We start from the raw sequence: 21,796 nt of genomic DNA on the forward strand, positions 1-21,796 counted from the left end.
AAATATACTGTACAGATACAAAATATCAATGTAAATGATACACGTTTGTGACACTATTAAGGGGTTCCTGAAAAGTCTAAAGTCTAAATCATAACTTTAAAACATGTACAGCTCTCGTTGGTGGTACAGTGGCTTAGTGGTTAGCACCGTCAGGTCTGTGTGCAATGCATGGAGTTTGCATGTTTCCCCTGTGCTTGGTAGGTTTCTTGCCGAGACATTAATTGGCTAATTTGCATTTCCAAACTTGCCCGCAGTGAATGAATGTTGACCTGAAGTTGTAAAAATGGGAATATACTGTATACACTGGTCACCATTGGTCTCTATGGTCCCTTGTTGGACTGCAGAGGTTCCTAGATGGATGGATGGACAGTTAGTTCCCTTACAACCACTTGAATCTATTTGGTGCTAAATCACAAGACCTCGGTATAAGTAAATAAATTAAGTTAATTAATAAAATAAATATAGATTTATGCTAATATTGACCCAGCGCTACAAATCTAGCCTCTCTCTTGACATGGTTTTGGTCATGCAAATGCTGAAAGATCACTATATCAAGCTTGTTATTAGAAGAATATATAATAATGATAATGATGATAATAATAATAATAATAATAATAATAATAATAATAATAAACGAGTCAGATTACAATACAGAGCAGAGGCAGACGATAATGTTTTTTTCACACATTACCATAAAACAATTTAGCTTAATTTCTCTATTTCTCTTACACACACACTTTAAAAAATTTTTTTTAATAAGACTAAAGAAAAGCCTGTGTGTATTGGAATAGTAAGGTGTGTTGACTAGTATAGCAGCGAAGCGAGGTCCTGCGACAGTGACATTAGCCGTCAATGTCAGTCTGTGCCATGGTGCCACGGTGAAAAGCTCCTCATTTGTGCCATAATTAGCTTAAACGGTTTGAGTATGAAAAATTCATGATAGCTTTGGATTTTTTAATTGAGGCAGCATTCTGCATTAATCGAAGTCATTTAAAAAGCCTTCTGTTGCACACAGACGGAGCGAGAATGAGAGAGAGAGAGAGAGAGAGAGAGGGGATAGATCAGCCTGCAAACCCATTTCCTCTACAGTTCATTTTAATATGGACAAATATATCAGCATGTAACACAGCTCAATCAGTCAGGGTGAATACAAGCACGAGAGCACAACGAGGTCTGATAGAAAACTATAGGACTGTATCATGGATGATACACACAATATTCAGTTCGTTAGTCATTTTCACTCCTGATCTTGACACTGAGGTGAATGGAGATTCGCTGTGTTCACAATCATTGTGTTTTCTATGAACACCACTTCCTGCTTTTATTGCATTAGTTACTGAGTCTTGAATTACTTTTTTTATTACTCTTGATACTTGGGATCTCCAAGAACAACATGTGATCACACAAGATATACCCTGAAAATCCCACTCTGGATCCAGAGCTGATCCCAGGATGTGATACCACGCACCCACACATACACACCTAGTGTCATGTTTTGGGAAGGTGAGAGGAGCCGGAGAACCCAGAGGAATCCCACACAGGCATGAGGAGGACTTGTAAAGCTCCACAACCCTCAGCTCAAACCCCAGACCCTCCTACATAAAGTGATCTATACAAACCTACAGTACTATATATGATGAGTTGGAGGACATGAATCAGAATAATAAAGAGCACAGATGTAAGGCTTTGATGGAGAAGATCGTAAATGCTTCAGTTTAATGACTTAAAAGCATATTCCTTAGTGCGTTCTTAGCATTTCATGATGGAACAGCCAGAGTTTAGAGGAAAAGCACAGAGTTAATCAGAATAAAAAAAAAAATACAGCCTTTTTCCTCCATTAGCTTCTCTACTTCTCTTTAAAAGTAAGTATTTAAGCTGTTTCACACCAAGAGCCAGACCGAATCAATGCGCTCACATCAATATACCATAGCCATAAAAAAAAAAAACACAATTTAACCTGAGCAGATTTCTCTCATTGATTAGTTCTGAGGACAAAGGAGCAGCCACGCTGTCAAGTCTGCGAACAGGTTAATGGCATTTTACCGGCCTGAGTGTGAATGACCTTCCTTAAGAGATAATTGCAAGCACAAAAGAGGACTCGGACGAGCCACGGTAAAGAATTACAGATGTACGGCCCTAGCTTTATACTCAGAAATATATCGATCTTTGAGGAAAACATTGGATTGGTTTTGTGAACATTACAGTACGTGGAAATTTCAGGAGAGCTTTCAAGCAGAAAAACATATTACGTTGCCGTTGGATTTTCATGTATAAATTTCAGACGTATGAATCGGATTGTACCTTCTTATGATGTAGTCTCGCATTAAGCGGCGTGTTTGCTTTACTGCAAGAATGCACATAAGCATAAATGCATTAGTACTACGGAAAAGTCCAACAGTTTATAATGCTCTCTCTCTATCTTTATCTCTCTCTCTTTATATCTTTTCAGACGTCCAATTAAACATATCTACAGCATGAGAATGATGCGAGCAAGACAACAAACCTGAACCTAAACCTAGCCAGAGGATACATGAAACTCTCAGTAGCTGACTCCTGGCAAAAGCTATGTGTTCGGCACATCTGGCTGCATCGGATCACAGGCACAGTGTTTTACTGCTCTTCTCCGTTACCACTTTTCTTCTTTCACGGGACACGATATTCGCAGACCCTGGGGAAGTTCCAGCTAAAAAGTTTTTTTTTTCCCTTCCCCCCAGCAGTTAACAGTAATAGTCTGCAAAAACCCTCCTATCTCATTCCGTGATAATCGTATCCGATTGTATTATAACACATCGCACACCTAATCCCAGCACCTCAGGGGAAGGTAATGACTGTATGCCTCTTTTTAATGCACATAAAGACACGAGTCGATGTAGCCGCACTCTGATTGACTGGCGCATCGTTCAGCAGTGAGGAAGAGAAGTTTCCTTGCCATTTTTTCCCTACCAATTTAATCGTTCAGGATTGTACTGGATGTCAAAAAATAATAGGTTTCTACAGGCAAGAAACAATGCTATTAAATCAGTGTAATAGAAAGTGCTGCGAATAAAACTTTGGGGATTTTCAAGGCCGAAAAAGAAAACAACACTTCTCCAGAAGCGCTTAAAAGCACTTTAGAGTAAACTAGAAGAAATAGACGCAGTGGCGAGGCTGCAGAGGAACAGTGCGCTCTCTCTCTCTCTCTCTTCCCCTCTTTCGTGAGCACGTATGGCCCTGTGTGTGCTGGCCCAGAGCGCCGGCTTCATCCATCATTACTACACTGAATCATCTCCCTGTCAATATCCCTCACTGCAATACATTACCGCCATGTGGACACTGTTAGCGCTAATGACATTCAGCAGTCCCCTTGGGCACAGACAGAACGATGAGAAAACTTGGGCCAAGTAGAAACGCCATATTGTATAGAAACACATTTATTTTTACATATGCATCCGTAAGCCCGCAGGCACTGTTGCCATGGCGAATAATGAAAATGGAAAAGAAGGAATTAATAAAAGCATCCATAACAACTCATAAAAAAAGAATCCAAACAGATCATAGCACGCAACTCTTTTTGTCTTGTGATTTAATCATCTTATATAACAGCTATTTTGATATTACAATGGATTTTAGTGGCATACAATAAAAGGAACATTTTGTGTGTGTGTATGCGTGTGTGTGTGTGAGAACACAGCTGGGTGTTCTGATATTAACTCCCTGCCTCCCTAATAAATCAGACAGACCAGTGTGCTTATCTCTTTTTGACACTCCGATCAATCTAGCTTTTAATCCCGAGCGCGCTCACACTGCTCCACACATCAAACACACACCCTCTCGCTCATCACCGGCTGTGTGTATCCAATTCAAAGTCAAAGCCACAGAATGGAGCAAGAACTGATCCAGCAGATGATACACACCAAATAAGACAACAAAGCGAGAGCTGTCTGATAGCATCTCACATGCAGTTTAATATTCTCAATAAAGTAAAAATTTTGTGGACGAGATATTGAACATATTGGTGAAAGATCATAAAGCTGACGTGGTGTGTCCATCCCAGCTCTGAATTTGTAACATTGTAACAGAATAGAGAAACAATAATTCATACTATTTATTATTTAATTCAGTATTTTACCATAAATTAACCGAGCTTAGGATATTTTTTATAACTGGAAAAGTGTGTCAAGAAAATACGCCCCTGTCCATTACACCACCACCGCCAGCCTGAATCACTGACAGGACGGATCCATGCTTTTATGTTCTTTATGCCAAATTCTGACTCTACCATCCAAATTTCACAAAGCAGTTAAACAGGTGTAATTAATAAAGTGGCCAGTGGGTGAATGGTTTTTCCTTCCTATGGTAAATAATATGTTAATTCTTTAACATTTAAACAAAACTTCAAAAAAATATATAGTAAATGAAAAACAAAAACAAATGCAGATGTGTGAAGTTTTCAATCTATTATATTTCAGCGCCTTGCATTCGATTTTATTTACATTTCATTATTTAGATCTCAACGGCTTTTAACTTTTAAATGTTAATGACTTTTTTCCTTGCCTTTTAAATCATCTGAGAAATTTAGTTTATACAGCAAGATGAAAATATACTCAGAAAAGCAAATGGCAAAAATGAAAACAGGGGTCTGGTAATTGTAGAATAAAAGTCTGAATTTATTTTGTTGATCTGTACATAGAACAAGAGTACTTGGACTGCAGCACATACACAATAAACTGATGCTGGCCAACTATAGCAGCTGCGCACCAGAGAGGAGTGAGAGCGGTCAGTGAGAAAATGCTTCGCTTTTCAGGTCTTCTCTGCAAACCCAGCAGGAAGCTAAACAGGACTGCCTGGTTTACTACACCCAACTGTAGCCTACTGTTACAGACCAAACTTTTACACAGATTCTTTGCCAAAACTACGTGCGTGTTGTAAAAAAGCAGGAACCGAACTTCAGTCTAGGTTCAAGAAACCAGGCAGACCTGCCAGCCCTCGTCTGGATTTTTACAGGAACTTTAACCCAAAGGTTAAAACATCGAGCATGTGCGCTTCTCCATCTAAAGAGATGATCCAGACAAAAGCACAGTGTGTGTAAAAATCACCACACCCACAACACCTGCCACTCAAAGAAAGGGTTTTCACAGTTGTATTTAGAAGACATTCTCTATTGATTCTGAAAAATATAGGTAAGTACATATACATAGATTTCTAGATATTATTCAGCAGCAAGAACAAAGAACATGAAAGATGAAATGAAAGGACAGATTTAAATGCAACACAGCTGATTCCAGATAATGAGTGTATTCTAGTTCTGAGGTTGTTCAGGACACATTTCAGTCATACCACCGATATGTAAAACCAACAAATTTAAACAATGGCGAGGAAAAAAACAAAAATAAATCCTCATAAATAAATGTAAAGGAAGAAATAATAATTTTTAAAGAGATAGAAAAAAAAGGCAGGTAATAAAAAGAACATTTACAAAAATCTAGCAGTTTTATTCATAGAGATTTAATAATTTGATAATTTTGCCATCAAATATTTGATTATTTTAACAGATGTTGCAGATAAACTGTCTTTGGGAGAAAAAACACTTTGGCAAGTTATATAAACTTTTAAAATACACTGTACTGTATTACAATATCTAAAATATTTTCTAAATATATAATTTCTTGCAGTTTTTTTATGGTAACTACAGTGGAGCTGGATAAGTTCATTGCTGAGGACCGTGGTACACTGCCCAGTACCTTTCTGGTAGATCGACTGCAGGGATTACTTAGCTCCCTACAGCATTTTATTTCGCTTTTAATGAAACTACACACACACACTGTTAAACAGTGATCCATTTACTCCTGTTGAACAAACCTTTTCTAACTAAAAACGTTACGGCGTGTCTGGTGTGATTAGCAGGACGCATCTGTCCTGATCTTGTTTGATATCAAATAAAAAGAAAACTACTGGTTTTTGATCATGTGACACTGACTGACATCCACCACAGTAAAAAAGTAGCACCATCTGAGGTAAATGACACGTGTGCTGTTAGCACCATCAACCAGAGAGAAAAAAAATATATATACAAAACACGCAGAAAGGAAAATAACAACGACATCATAGAATTACAAGACAAAGGACACCGACAGCACTACAGAATCAGAAAGGAAAAGACTCGCTCCTATACAAACCAGGCAGACTTAAAGGAGGTCCATATTGAATATATACCATTAAAAAAAAGCAAAATCAGCTATACGAGTTTAAAAATCTACAATACAGATCGTTTTATTTACAAATCTGTGCCCGTGTCGAGTGAGGTGCTATGAATGGAGCACACAACTAAAGTGACATGATAAGCCATGAGGTAGGATTCAGATAGTACACATTTCATTACTGCCACAAATCTCCTTGTTCCTGATTTTATAAAAATACTTTCTTTTTTGTTAAAACATGGTAAAGCTGAGCTGCAAATGAACTGCTCTGAGCTTGGCCCTGAATAACGGCGGCATTGGCTGAGACCTGTAACCTGCTAGGATTAGACTGAATAGGAAGTTGTGACATGGTGCTGGCAGGAAGAGCTTGAGTGGAGGACTGGGCAGCTTTGTCTATGTTTGATGGGTCCTCAGCATTTCACTCATTATCTGTGTATGTGACTTTAAAATGGAGGCCAAATCCTTACTACTCTACATACATAGATTAATCTCTTTCTCTCTCTTTCCCCCCCCGGCTCTCTATATTTTAAACCATTTTCCCTGTTTCCATTTTTTGGCATCACAACCAAAATCATAGCAAAAAACTATAAATGATTAAATGAAAGAAAAAAAAAAAAAGCTTGAAAGAACAATACGCACCACTGAAAGCTTAATGCACTTCTAATATGAAATTAAGCATAACAGCACTAAAATACGCTAAATAAAATCTTGAGTAAAACAAAACCTAATATACTGAAAGATTTCTTTTGAACAAAAAGTATATTTAGCCTCTTCCTTTTCTTTTTTTTTTTTTTAAAGCTTGGATGACTCTGGACCTTGGCATGGGCCTACTGTGTGCAAGTTCATATCAAGCTGAACGATCACTATTCCACTTTGGCTTATATTAAATCCACCACCTGGGGAGCTTTAGGTTACCCAACACCTACACACATTCACATATAGCATAAAAACTCTAAAAAAATAAAATAAAATAAAAAGAAGATAAAAAGATACATCAAAAGAAAACATTTCCCAAAGTATTAGTTCCACATAGTCACTTTATACTGCTCTTCTTGGCATCCAAATTGTTTTGGACCTTTATGGAGCTAAGGAGCTCAAAGCTTAAGCACCGCAGTGATGTCACTCTAAAGCATGGACACGAACACGACGACGGGTGAAGTTCACTAGTGCGGACCAAAGGACCGTTATCTCAGAGAGGTGTACCGGTTTGCTTTTGGAACTATTAAACATCTTATGAATACAGTTTCTCATGGCAATATATAGCACATTTTTTACAATTCACAGTCACAATTTTCCCTGCTAGGGTTCACAACTGAAGGGACGTCACGTTTATCGGCCATATTGCATGTGAAAGCTGGTCACCTGGAGAGAGCGGCTATCGAAGAGGAATTACTGCTGTTCAAGGCAACGTTACAGCTGACAAATCTCAATATGAAAAGGATGACCATGAGGATTGTCAGTTTCTTTTGGCTATCATTCAACGCCAGCCTGAATTAAAGCTGGTGTTTTCCAGTGTACCCACAGATCCACTATTATATATAGCATATATTTATATATATATATATATATATATTTTTTTTTTTCAGTTAGTGGGGCGGTATATAGCACATAAGCACATGACACTTAGAGAAAAAGTTCACAGAAAACCATAAACTATACAATAACTGTCTAGTCTGTCATTATTACACCAACATATTAGAGGTAAGTTACAATGAAAGTAAAATTTTCTTACACAGACCTAGCTATGAAGCATAAATGGGATGTATTTCAACTTTGGAGTTGGGAAAAAAAGTGCTAAGTTTTCTGATTCGCCTTTTAGGGAGGAAAAAAACCCTCTTAATATTACCATTAAGTTTTATATTCGCCCATCATTATGACATGGCCTTTCTTACGATTAAAGTGCTGTCGTATATGGTGACTACATCTGTTTCAATTATGATCACACTTCCAGAAAACAGAACTAAAAGTGAAATGATGCTCCTTTACAAATGGCTCACGGTGACGTGCTAGTAGGAGCACTGTGGTAATTGACGCGGCTAAATTAGCTATTATAATTTAAATAGAGTTTGCTTCTTTGACAGCGTTCCATTAAGAGATAATGCATTTGTGACAAGCAAAGCGAAGACTAGAAAGAAAAGTAAAAAACTAGGCATGAACAGGCATGGAGGGGGAAAAGGATGGAATCATATGGATATGTGATGATTACTTGTTTCAAATGAGAAGACTAAGCAGAATAAGGTGCAGCCTGTATATAGATCATTAAGATCTGAATATGTCCAAATATACAATAAAATCTCTCCCCTAGAAAAATCCATTAACTAAAATTATGTACATGTATTTGATAAGAGCGACTGGACTGAAAAAGTGATGAGACAAAAAGGGCTGAGAGGCAGATTCGAGGTTGATTCACAGTTAGCAGTATGCCATCACAGTTAAGAACTCAAACCCGCGGCAAGGAGGCCTTTTGAATGCACAGCCACATGAACCATTCTGTGAAATGCAAAAAGATATGAGAAATGAATGAACGGGGGAACAAAAAGGGGGTTATGATTCACTGGAAGTTGTCACTTTAAAAATCACCCCCTTTAATTTCTCCTCTGGGAGAGGGGCGGGGGGTTCAGAGGACCCAGTCATCCTCTGGGGTGCAGTTTGGTGGTTTTGGTGAAGAAGAAAAACATGCACAAAAATAAAAAAAACAACAAGTGTAACACCAAGCACTGTTGACAGCTTTACCCACATCCACCAACACGATTCTGCCATTTTACCACACTCACACACACCACCAAAGTTCAGGTTAAGCAAAATCGGCTCATATTACAATCACAGCTTGCTATAAAAACACACGATAGTTCCAAGTGATTGCCATATCAAAAGTGTAAAATCCCTGCCCAGCTCCTCAACCTAACTATATTAATGGATCTAAACAACAAATACATCATCAATAAACTCTATAATCCCCTGTGGAACTTGAAATCACAGTTACATAAGATGCTGCATCCATTTATTTGTGAAAGGTTCAGATACATCATGTTAAAAACAACAACAACAAAAAACAAAAAGAGACGACACTCAGCAAGTTTGCTGATATGTAAACATATTTACGTTAAATGTGAATTTAGAAATGTAACCTCGAACCTCAGTGACTGCTCTGCTGAGAAACAAACAAAGGGACCGTCTGAAAACACACCGTGTCATTAGCACCGTCATGGAATCTGACTGAAGGAAACCGCTGAACTTACAACTACGCAATATATATCGAGAACAAGAAGAAACCGATTATAATGGTTCTAACCATTGAGGGATCAATTAATCAACTGATTTTTTTTCCATTTATAAGACACTGCAGGAGCAAACCCTGTTCAAAGGTGCATTTTTTTTTTTTAAACGTCTCTCACATCAACAACAGACACACGAGGAGAGCAACGTTCTCTAAGTTTCCATACTCAACCACAGCATTCATGGTTTAAATAACAATTTTTTCGTTAAAACAAAACAATTCTCTTTAAGAAAAGTCTTTATTCCTGACTTAGACATTAGGACATGTTCTGACACAGAACACAAGCTGATGTGCCTTACACATTATTATCTACCGTGATTTAAAGGATCTCTCCTTTCCAAAAACAATGACTGATTGATATCCATATACCCCTAACCTCAATATTCTACAATTCAACCTTATAATCCTCAGTTTAACCAAAGCCACCGTTTAGTCACAGCACATAAACCAACACACTTCATTCATTTCATGGTAGGCTATGTGGATTGTGAGTAAAGCTGTCTTACGGCCTCTGAGGTGTTATGGGGTAACAAACTGTTTACTTTCTATCTCCTTTTTTATTTTTAAAGAAACAAAGGCCTCGCTGTAGGCTTCAGTGAAAATCCAAAATGGCAGCGCAGGTGATCACGTATAACCTCTTTTTCGCAGCAGCAGTCTAAGACGTGAACATTGCAGGTCCTACATGCCGTCATACAAGTTCTCCATCTTTACCGTCTGCCGGATGAGGAGCTTGGACTCCCTCCTCTCCTCGTTCTTGATGGATTTGTTAATATCCATTATCTTTTCACAGATGTATTTGTTCACTTTGGATAGTCGCTGAGTGATCTCAGCACTGTCGGCTGTTTCCTGAGACACACGGTCATACAGACACTCTGGAAAGAAAACGTATATTAGGGCTGGATTTTTTTCAAATGCAACGTTCTCAGTTAAAAAAAAAATCATGAACACACATGCTTTAAAAACCCATTCATTCCACCTTTTAAGAGCATATGACGGTGTACTGTTTATGTACCTCGTACGATTTTGAGTTTGCTTGGTGAGAGAGGTGGCTTAGGCAGAGCGTCCTTTTTCTTCTTTGTCGCAACACCGGTGACACTGCGGTTTTTCAGCGTCTCTGTGCCCCAGATCATTACAGCCAGGTTTTTGGTGAATTTGGAGTCACCCTGTGTACGCTGCAGCTGATGCCACTTCTCCTCCTCTACCCAAATACCACCACCCAGGTGTACCTAGATAAAAGAAAAAAAAAACACACATCCAAACACTGAATCAGTCTATGTTGATAAAGTATCCTCACACGCACTGGTGTAGATACTCTTCTCAGAGTGATGAGCAGTGACTTTGGTTTTATCACACCACAAATCGAAACTGTTCTCCACCTGTGATGGGATTTCATGACACCTTCAAACCAAATCCCACACATTAACATTATGGCTGATTTTATGTAGATTCACAACACATAATTGCAGTTAAGTCTATTCCAAGTCAAGGCTGTAATACGGAAAAAGGCACAAGGGAGTAAATAATCATGTAAGGCATGACATACCTGTGCATCTGATTTTACAATGATCATATACAGCAGTCTTCTCCGCCCCACCCATCCCCCAGGACATAATTTAACAAGAAACTGTGGTAGATACGTTTCATAAATATATTCAGGAATGAAGGCGTTGCCAGGCAGAATAACATGTTTTGACAGACACCAGACCAGAGTGTCGACTTTTAAGTTACATTGTGGAAGACGATGCCAAGCAAACCATCAGGAGGATTGTCACTCTGAGAAGTCTTTAGGCTGGCTTCCAGAGGCCTTTCCCCTAAAGTAACTAATGTGCTTTAGGCTGCCGGCCAGCAGACATGCTTTTTTCCCTGCTTTTAGAGGAGATTTGTGTTCTCTGGCTAGCCGTCACTCAAGACGGCTCCTGTGGTACAAATAATTAATATGGGCAATGTGCGGGTGTGTAAGGCCTAATTTGTTTTTGCTCTTCATGCTTGATCTGAGTCAGAGAAAGAAGGAATAAGGGTGAACACTCGTTGAATGTCTGCTAAGCTGCATAGCTGAGAAATAGCACAGTAAATGTTCTGCTTAAAATGCCTACTGGGACAAAAGATTCATAGCCAATTAGAGAAAACTAAAAAGCCTGAACAAAAGACTACACAGCCCCAAAGCAATGAGTCAAAAAAAAAGTAAAAAAAAAAAAAAAAAAAAGTGTGTGATCAGCTTCAAAGCGATGCAAAAGTAAGCGTCCCTTTTTCACTTTGTACACATACACACACTTACTTTTCCATCACTGAAGGTGTAGACGGTCCTCGGGGAAGGGGAGTGGGTGGAGCTAGTGTTGGCCTCCTCTCTGCACATTTCCTGTGGTTCAGGTATTGGTTCCACCACCTCAGGTTTGATTGTCTGAGTGCCGTTATCGTGCATTGGCTCTGTGAGCAGGAACGCATTTAACCACAAGTCAATTAAATACATCTTATTTAATATACTGGCAGAGTGTAAAGTGTGAAATAAAACAAAGGAAAAGCATAAGAAAATATTTCACAGAAAAACCCCCATGTGCAGAGACACACTGGTAGGCTGCCTAAAAAGGCCTCCCCCATACCTCCCCACCCCCGTGCCCTGCGACAGTCTGGATATTTTAGCTCCGTAAGCAGGCTTGGTGGCCAGCCATGCTAAGCTCCAAAGTGGCAAGTTTAATAATGGTCAGTTTACTGCATTCCTGACCCCAATTTAATCAGGCCAGGAAAACACAAACACACACAAACACACAGCTGGCCTGGCGTTTTTTTTTACGCAACCAGTAGGAGAGATATTTGCATGGTTTGCAACCAATTCAATTTTAAGGAGCAAATATAAAACCACAAACAAACATAAATAAGTAACATAAATATTTTGTGTAACAGAACAAATATACTTTAAATTATAAAATAAATAAATAAAATAAAACCATGTAACGGAAAAACCTTTGCCAGATCACCAGGAGCTTACGAGTTTAAATCCTGACAGCATCACAGCCACCTTCAGTCAGGAGTCCAAGATGGATTAATAACAGTAAGTATGGGGTGGCATTACTCCTTCCCCTGTCAGAGAAACACTAACCAATTGTAGGAGTCTGAACCAAATTTGTGCTCACCTTCAAGTGTCTTCTTTTGGATACTCGGCACTATTTAAAGTGACAAATGATTTTGAGAGGCAGGTCGAGATCAGGACGTTGCTGAACAGTCAGAACTTTTAATCAACATAAATGGTTGAGTAATGGTGCCAGTAAACTGATTTCAGAGTTCTTAATAGGGCTGCGCAATACTGTATGGTACAAAATATGATCACGCAACCTTTTTTTATTTAAAAAAAAAATCCATATTGATCAATATCAAAATTTATCACAATACGTAATGTTATAATGCCACTAGAATGAGGAAGCTTGAAGAAACAGAGTTCATTACACTCTAAAGTAAGGGACTCTGACAACAGGGAGAAGGATTTCTGACTAATGACAAGCTGTAAAACCTCCGACAATACATTCTACACTTTAAAGTCTGTATTTATTTGCAAACTATTACCAAACACTATGAAATGTACCCCATGTAATAATAAAGCTAAAACCTAATACATGGAATGATGAATGAACTAAGTAAATAGATAAATGGATGAACTACCCGCTCATACTGAAGGGGACGCAGGTAAACTGAATTCTACATGCAACGCCGGTCTGCAGCGACGTCACCTTCGACCCTGGTCCAGTCTAAGCCCTAAGCCCACTAAGCCGCTCCCCCATGTAAAAAAGAGGCTCAGTTTTGCAAACACAAAGACTGAACCATAAACACAAACTGAAGAATAAGATTTGGATAATGCATTTACAAATTTTTTTTTGTGTTTACATTTATTGTTTTGCATTTGGGTTTGCTTGAAGCTCAGCCCAATGTGATGCTATGAATGCAATTTAATAATAATAATAATAATAATAGTAATAATTTTTATTTATATAGCACCTTTCCAGAGCTCAAGGACACTTGCAATCTATTAAAATAATATACAGTACCAGTCAGAAGTCTGGACACATCTACTGTAACTAAATGGTCATTGAGATCCGTCTGTTACTCATGCTTTACTGTACATTACTTTGTATGCTGTTACTTTGTAGGGCGTTTTTTTTTTATATCAGACTGTTTCCGGGTCATTTTTAACTGTTCCACACTTAGAAAAACGGAGTCCACTGAAAAAAGGTGGTCTCGAGAATGAGAGCATATTTAGGCACAGATCGAATCAGATATGAAGGCAATCGTACCTATGCACGGAGGTAGATTGCTGTTTAGACGTTCTGCAATAACCCTGGCAGAGAAATGGAGACATCAGCCAATGTCCCTGCCTCAAACCTCTCAAAAGTCAACCTAAAGACAGCACGTGTTGAGCAAAATTTTTCGTCACACGTGTGCTTTTATTTGTGTCTATCCTCTCGTAGGAAAATTCAAAGCGAGGGTGTGGTTCAGTCAGGTTAGCAGAGAGTGGAGCCACATAGTTTTTTTTACTTATTCTGGGGGGTCTTAGACTAACTAACAAACAAACAAACAAACAAAAAAAGCATTAAGCTAAGGCTTAAGTCATTGGTAACTTACTTCAGCCTTCATCATTGTTCCATTTTAAAATAACTGATTGGCAGACGAATGTGATGTTTTGTTATGTGATAGATTGTTAAAGTGAAATTGTCCAAAGCATATCTCGCTGTAAACACAGATTTTATAGTTTGGCCAATTCAACATTTTACTGCTCAGGCCTAGTTCCCCTAATTATTCTCATCAAAGATCTTGGTGAAAGAGCTATAAATGAAATCTATGTATATCTAAAAGCTTGACTTTTAATGTAGTTCATGATATTTTTTAATATTACAGTACATTTGCAGCAGGCTAGTATTAGCATATGATGTGCATTACTTTTAAAACACTAACCTAACATAAAACAAGTGACAATGCCAACACCAAGTATGGTTGGGATGGCAGTGAAGTTTGTTTTACAGCTCATTTTGCAAAACAAAAACTTTATAAGAGGTAAAAAAGCGAGTGATAAGACTGAGCTTTCCCAAGAACATGTTCTGTTTCCTTAAACAAAGGTTGTCATTGTGTGATCGGCATTTGCTGTAGAGAGCAGAAACCAAGCCGTCTGTAATCCAACAGCTGTTTGTGCAGCTGCTTTGCAACAAATAAAGCTGATTATTTACAAAAACAAATGCTTTAAAGTAAATAAATTAGCTGAATTTGTCAATTTGCTTTAAAAAAATAAAGCTATTTTAAAATCTCCATCTGTTGATAATTCACTTCTTGTATAACATTCAGAACTGGCTCACTGTATACAGAGTATGAGAGGACTGTATTAAGGACGTCTATAGTGTATACTTGTATGGAGAAACTCACCGCTACCCAGCCTCATGAGCAGCACGTCCTGCAGGCGGCGGTTGAAGTCCCGCAGTTCCTTGACCTCTGTCAGCAGGCTACTGTGCTCCTTGAGCTTCTTCGCCTGCTGCAGCAGCTGTCTACGTGTTCGGTCCAGCTCTTGCTGCAGCCGCCGGACCTCCTCCTCCTGCTGCCTGTAGCTGTGCACCAGCTCCTCATAAAGGACACGGGGCACCACAGCTTCTTCCTCCTCCGGCTCCTCTTCCTCACGAAGCTCCTCACCCTCAGTGCATGAGCTCACTGCGTTTCTTTCCAGACGTGCCACTACAGCTGCAAGGCTTTTGGAGGCCCGCTGATGTTCCTGACACTGCACCTGTTAAGACACCCACAGCAACTTAATGGCACTCGATCCAGAGCAAATTCTATGTAAACAATTAAAATTGCATATTATAAGGATTCCTGATGTTAAGTTCAGGAAATACACCACACACAGTCCTAACTTTAAGCATTGGAACGGCAAGATCAATTCTTTCATGACTGGATTTCCTTGTCCCACAGGTTTGCCCAGTTAGGCTAATGGCATAAATAATAATAATAATAATAATAATGATAACATTATAATAAAAAAATGTGATTTGGCAACAAAAATGAGACAGAGAGAGAGAGAGAGAGAGAGAAAGAGAGAGAGAGATGTCTTTCTGAAAAAGAAGCGCAAGCTATTTTGAAGATGAGAAAGAAAAGATGGGGGGAAATTTCCTTTAAAAATCGATCACAGTCATTGCACAAGCACTGGATATGGCCAATATAACAACTTGTGCCATCCTGATAAAGAAAGGACCACTGGTGAAGTAACAATTAGACACTGAACAAACAGGCCAAAGAAAACAGCAGCAGTATATCAGTGGGTCTTAGTCTACAGTTTAAAATAGACAGAAAATAGATCTGTCCATGGGAGAAGAACTATAGATGCCATAGCACAAGACACAAATGCTCATCAGCAGTAAGACTCAAAGCCAGATTAGACTTTGCATGAAAATACAGAGATGAGCCCCTAAAGTTTAGAAACCAAGACCAAACAAAGTCATTTCAACAGTCAAAGTGCAGCGAAAGTGAGGATCTGTTCGTGATGTAAAACATAAAAAAAGCTCATTGGTTAAGCACAGTGTAGGTAGTTTAATGGCTTGGCCTTTGAGGCTCGCTATTCTTTATGGATGATGAAACTGATGATGGTAGCAGCAGTATGATTTCAGAATATTCATAAAACTTAATGTACGTGTTTTTAAAGATGGAATGCACCTAATATTACTCTAATAATGTAACTAACCTTATGAACTAAACCTTATTATACATGAAGACAACAACCAAAAACACTGCTATCACAACAGAGGTCTTCACCAGGCGGAAAAGGTTTTTGAGTCAATCACCAGACCTTAACTTAAAAAAAAATATGACTGAAGGAAGAAACAATGCAAAAACAGGTGTAAAATCGTTGCTCTACAAGTCTCATGTCAGTCTTATTACTTTAGGTATTTATTTTTTTAAAAACAGCATTTTGTCAGTTATTAGTGTCATCACATACTGCTATTAGCCATGAATGTGTCGAACAAATGGTAAAATTACATTCCTCTACATGACTTACGTTATCAGTGCTACCCCCAAGGCACTTCCATATAGACATGCCATATGGCATGAAGTGTCTTTTGTTTTTGTTTATTTTCCAGAGACAGTCAGGAGGCTTGTAAAGGAGACTATGCAGACTAAAGAAAAAATATCTTACATACACACACTACCGCACAAAGGTTTGGGATCACTTTCTAACTCCAAGGACGTTCCTGTTATTTTTTTTCCTTTCTAAACTGTTTCTAAACCCAAAACATGCAATAATTTCCACTAAACAGTTAATGTTGAGATGTATCTTCTACTCATGATCTATAAAGCCTTAATAACGGCTTTTTCCAAGGTGCTGTTAATTGGTGATTTTTGAGGCTGGTAACTCCAAAAAAATGTTTTCTGACTGTTGTTGTTTCGTAATTAACTAATTTTATAGTTTTAAAATCCCCAGTATTGTTGTAGAATGAAATCACATTTGAGCGGTAGTGTGGATTCTTACTGCACGTAGAAGTGAAACCCCAGGGTTTGTCAGTCATAACCATTCTTGACTGAAGTGGTTACCATTGTTTTAAGCAATTAAAGAACTATGATTTTAAACTAACCAGTGCACACATTTATCAAAATATCAACCATTATTTTAAACGTTTTAGTCGATCATAATGCTGTGGAATATCCGTGAGACTAAGCTCTCAAATTTGATTAGTTTTACAGATCTGAGCTGGAACATTACTGACTGTCCCCACTGTTATTTGAAAGTGGTCAAAACAGATTTGGCTCTGTTCAGACTGGCAGCCCAAATCTGACACGTTGTCAACCTATCGTAACCTTGGTTGCTGTGGTAACGATACTGTAGGCTTGAATGCAGCATGTTATTTACTTATATATCGCCATGTTTCTGTACATTCCTTCTAGCATTGCCTGTAATGATAGATCCTCCCAAAGTGCTATCAGACATTTTACTTCGTCCTCCATCCAAAACTGTGTCCATTTAAACTGCGGTTAAGCCAGCCTCTCAAGGGCGCCATTTTAAAATACTTAAGAGGGAATGGCGCCAAAAGAGAAAAAAAGGCACTCCTAAAGCATAGCAACATAACTTTTTACGAAATTATATATATATATATATATATATATATATATATATATATATATATATGTATATATATATATATACATATATATATATATATATATATATATATATATATACATATACATATATATACATATACATATATATATATATATATATATATATATATATATATATAATGTCCATTTCTTTCACTGTCTCCCCGCTTTGTTTTAACCATGGATCTACAGTATAGCCCATACCATGCGATCGTGAGGATTTGAACTTCCACGTCGGGTTGTCAGTGAGGTAGCGGGGGAGCATCCAGATGGAGTCAAATCTTTATCAAATACTGATTTGATATGGTTAAGATCGGATTTTCAAAAATCTGCGTGTAATAACACTAATGTATTAGAAAGAGTATAAACACTGTTTATGGTTCAGCTGTATCTACTGTCCAGGCTTTACAAAGTTTAAACAAACAAAGCAACATTCTCTTGACCAATCAGACTAGACAATTCCACTAATAAAAAATAGTTATAAATTATCACTGCTGTTATAATAGTAATAAAAATTAAATATAATAAGTATAATAGACACTTAAGGTGGATTTATGGACACATCTACACACATTTGCACATTTCCCGGACAGTTCTATTTAAATTCTATGTCATTTCCACTACAGTTTCTATATTTTTGTTATATTTGTACAGCAAAATCTTTAAAAAAAAAAACTGTATAGCCAAGTTTCTTTAATATCTTTTATATTTTGTTCTTATCTTCTATAGTTATACTTTCTATAGCAAAGTTTTGCTATATTTCATTCTTATTTAATTCCATAACTTATTAATATTTTTTTTAAGATCAAGGGCAGTCGTATAAGCATTTCACTGCATATCGTACTGTGTATAACAAAAAATTATTAAATTTGATTTGAATAGCGGTGGTTTGATTTAACACTTAATGTTTCCTCTCTTAATGATTATAATTAATAATAAAAAAAATCCATCCAACTTTTCCAGTTTCCAAGAAAACATTACAGACATCAAAATAAGACAGGAGCTGCATACGTTCGGGATCTAAAACGGCATCTGACGTCCTCTACCTGGCGTTACTCTACCTTTTTATGTCGGAGTGGCATTCTCTCGTCGCCAAAGTGATTCTCGAGGACATGTCCCGCATTCCTGGTTGTCATTTTAGGAATTTTCATCTTCTTTTGCATAATACTGTTGTCCAGTTCCTCGATGCTTTCTAGGGGGCGAAGGGGTAAAAAAGTGAGCAGGGAGTTTACACAGGGAGTATGTATGCAAAAGATAAATAATGGACTGAGAAAGTCATGCAGAGGAAAAGAAATGCTGTAAAGATGCAGATAGATTAAAAAAATTAATGAAATAAAACACATGCTGACATACAAATATATTAAACACGTTTGAAATGCCGAAGTCATCAAATATTCGACCTTTTGACACAGGCATGACAAGCATGACATGAGGAGAAGAGGTCCAGGTAAACACCTTAAATCAGTCCCTTAGACATGGGGTTGGGATTGATGGCGTGCATTAACCCAAAATGTTTATTTTCTCTCTTTCACTGAGTAACAGAAGTTAAACCGGAGGCGAGTTAAATGGAACTTGTGCATGTTTCTGCACAACCTCTCCAACGTTAGCATTACGGCTAGCTACACACCTAGCTACACTGCAAACCTACGTAACACCTATGCTAACTCTCAAGCTACTGGAGCTAGCTATACACACACGTATCTCTCCTTTTGCGCTCTCTCTATTTATCTATATATAAATATTTATATACACGCACAAATATAACGTAACCCTACGGACTCTTGTATATTATTATCTTCGCACAATATGGTATATTTCATTCAACGCCACGACAAAACGTTCAAGCATTTAAAACGCTTGCTAATACCTGAGGTAACATGGTAATGAAAAAAAATTATATAAAAACCAGCAAAACAAGTGCACATTGAACAAACACGGGCGGTTACTTTAAAAAGAAATAATGTCAGCGCGTAACAACACCACATAAGGATTTCTAGTTTATATTTTAATAATTTTTTCTCGTCTGGAAAAAAAAAATAAAACGAGTGTAAAAGAAAGCAGTGTATTGGTGAACTTACCTGCCAGAGCGAGAACGTGCGCCTTGGCCGGCTGGCCTGTACCATTCTCCTCAGCTCGGAGCACCACATACACCTTCTGCTCATCAAAATCTCTTTTGTGCACTGGTCTCAAATCTCTCACATTCGCAACGGGTAACGCGCAGCACGTGTCGTCCTCCAAAAACCTCACAAAAGCATACATTATTTCTCTTTGGTCCAGCACTTTGGGTATGGTTCAGTTCAGTTTCCCTCTAAAAGAATTAAAAAAATATAAACACAAAAGGAAATGCCTCTGGGATCGACTAGTTCCGCCTGCTGCACAGCGCCCTCTGTCTTAACCAGACTCAACTAATCGACCCAGAGCTTCAAACCAGGGATCAGTAAACCCTACTGATCATCTTCAGCGTTTAATTGCTGTTATTATATATTTCTTCTTCTTTTTTTTCCCTATTCTTTCTTTTTTCTTAAAGATAGAGGTTGACTTGAGGTTAAAAATCTCAACACCATTATAACAGTTTTTATTAGTCTTGTAAGTCAAATGTAATATAGGTCAATGTAAGTCAAAAACTCACTCACTCATCATCAATATCCTGTATAAAGGATAAAGTGAATACCCTGGAAAGGGTGTCATGCTCATTCACACACTACGGGCAATTTGGGAATGCCAATCAGCATGTGTGCGGACAGAAACCCGAGCACCGGGATAAAACCCACCAAGCATGGGGAGAACATGCAAACTCTATCCAAACAGACACCAAGATGGGAATCGAACCTAGACCCTGAAGGTGCAAGGTGACAGTGCTTACCATTAAGCCAATGTGCCACTCTACTCAAAAACAAATAGTCGTAACGAAACTATAAAGGTAATTACCATTAATCAAATATTTATTTTATGAATAAATGTTTTCAGTGAATAAATACATTCCTAAGTAGTAAGCATACTTTTCTTATAACTTGGGTGTACCGTCATAAGTGCATGTTATCTACCGTGTTATCTCATGTATTTTTGACCTCAGAAGGTTCATGTTGTGAAACTTTTATTTAATTTTATGATAAAGTTTTAAACATACAGTCAGTGTACATTAATTTGCCTAAAATCCGATTATGTCCCTTCAGTTATTATTAAGGTGAAAGATAGTACAAACATGCCCCCTTAATTGCACCACACAAGCGACAAGGTAAGGAATAGTGGTTTGCTGCACAGACATTACTGTATCTCTACAGGATAATCTCTGGACATCTTAGGATCTCCTGATAGAGCAACACTTACAATAGTCCTCACACTTGTAACTACATATAATTTTATTTCTTTCCGCTATAGACAGTGTAGTAGTTTCTAAATCACTTAAACAGGAATGAGTAGAAGTATGATGCATTGATTCTAAACTGTTTTGTGTAATACTTGGTTTGCTTGACTACTCGTATTGTCATTACGTTAATACACATTTCTTACAAATCGGAGGGAAAGGTGTAAATTTTAATTGAGGGGTTTCAGTAGAACACTACCATCTCATGCACATCAAAATGACAGGCTTTTTACTAGTGTATGTTTTGAAATTACTGGTGGTTGTCATCGTAATTCAGCAGATTGTAGAATTTAAAATGTTCCGGTGAATAGACCCGATAGTCAAAGGATAAAAGAAATCTGCAGTTCTTTGTTCCAGAGAAAGAGCGTACCTAGCAATGCATAAAGATCTTGGTTAATGTTTTTTTCAATAATCCATCATCTCAATTTCATTCAGTGGGAAAATGCTCTTCACACCAACTGTTCATTATCATAATCGATTCATTCAGCTATTGCTTTTGTTCTGCACCAGAATACAGAGAGAGAGAGAGGGAGAGAGAAAGAGAGAGAGAGAGAGAGAGGTATTCTTCAGGATGACTGGCACTGACTGTGTCTGTGTGTTTGTGGTGTTTTGAGAAGTGTGTCAGTGGCTTTCTCTTTATGCCTTCCTTGTTTCTAATAAACTCACACAAGCTACCTGACAATAAAAGGGATCTCACAGACAGGCTGTTGTACACAGCAAAAGATTCCTTGGCTTGCGCTTTATTACACAGAGGTGCACATTCGATAAACGGCACTAACAATTTCGTTCTGCTTCATCTGGCGTAATTGAAAAGCAAGCGATGCAGAACTTTCAATGGTACTTCCTTTACGCAGTTCTTTT

The 21,796-nt window shown here is 37.9% G+C and overlaps 2 protein-coding genes across 2 annotated transcripts in view; both read right to left on the reverse strand.

The window, feature by feature from the left end:
* Positions 1–21,796, reverse strand: part of agbl4 (AGBL carboxypeptidase 4) — a 346,895-nt gene that overhangs the window by 67,096 nt on the left and 258,003 nt on the right. The window lies entirely within an intron of this gene.
* Positions 4,626–19,908, reverse strand: bend5 (BEN domain containing 5). The gene is made up of 6 exons (XM_053503592.1): positions 19,650–19,908; positions 18,633–18,763; positions 14,854–15,205; positions 11,729–11,877; positions 10,466–10,679; positions 4,626–10,325 (listed from the first exon to the last, which is right to left on the reverse strand). The coding sequence occupies exons 1-6, from the start codon at positions 19,828–19,830 to the stop codon at positions 10,132–10,134; spliced, it is 1,221 nt and encodes a 406-aa protein (XP_053359567.1). The 5' UTR covers positions 19,831–19,908; the 3' UTR covers positions 4,626–10,131.

The sequence above is a fragment of the Clarias gariepinus genome, chromosome 9, assembly GCF_024256425.1.
Source record: "Clarias gariepinus isolate MV-2021 ecotype Netherlands chromosome 9, CGAR_prim_01v2, whole genome shotgun sequence".
Lineage (NCBI taxonomy): Eukaryota > Metazoa > Chordata > Actinopteri > Siluriformes > Clariidae > Clarias > Clarias gariepinus.

Excerpts from the sequence above, each read along its gene's own strand:
- bend5 (XM_053503592.1), bottom strand. The coding sequence starts at position 19,830 with ATGTATGCTTTTGTGAGGTTTTTGGAGGACGACACGTGCTGCGCGTTA. Across the intron at positions 15,206-18,632 it reads TGCCACTCCGACATAAAAAG|GTGCAGTGTCAGGAACATCA; the intron begins GTAGAGTAACGC and ends GTGTCTTAACAG. Across the intron at positions 10,680-11,728 it reads ACACCTTCAGTGATGGAAAA|GTACACCTGGGTGGTGGTAT; the intron begins GTAAGTGTGTGT and ends TCTTTTATCTAG.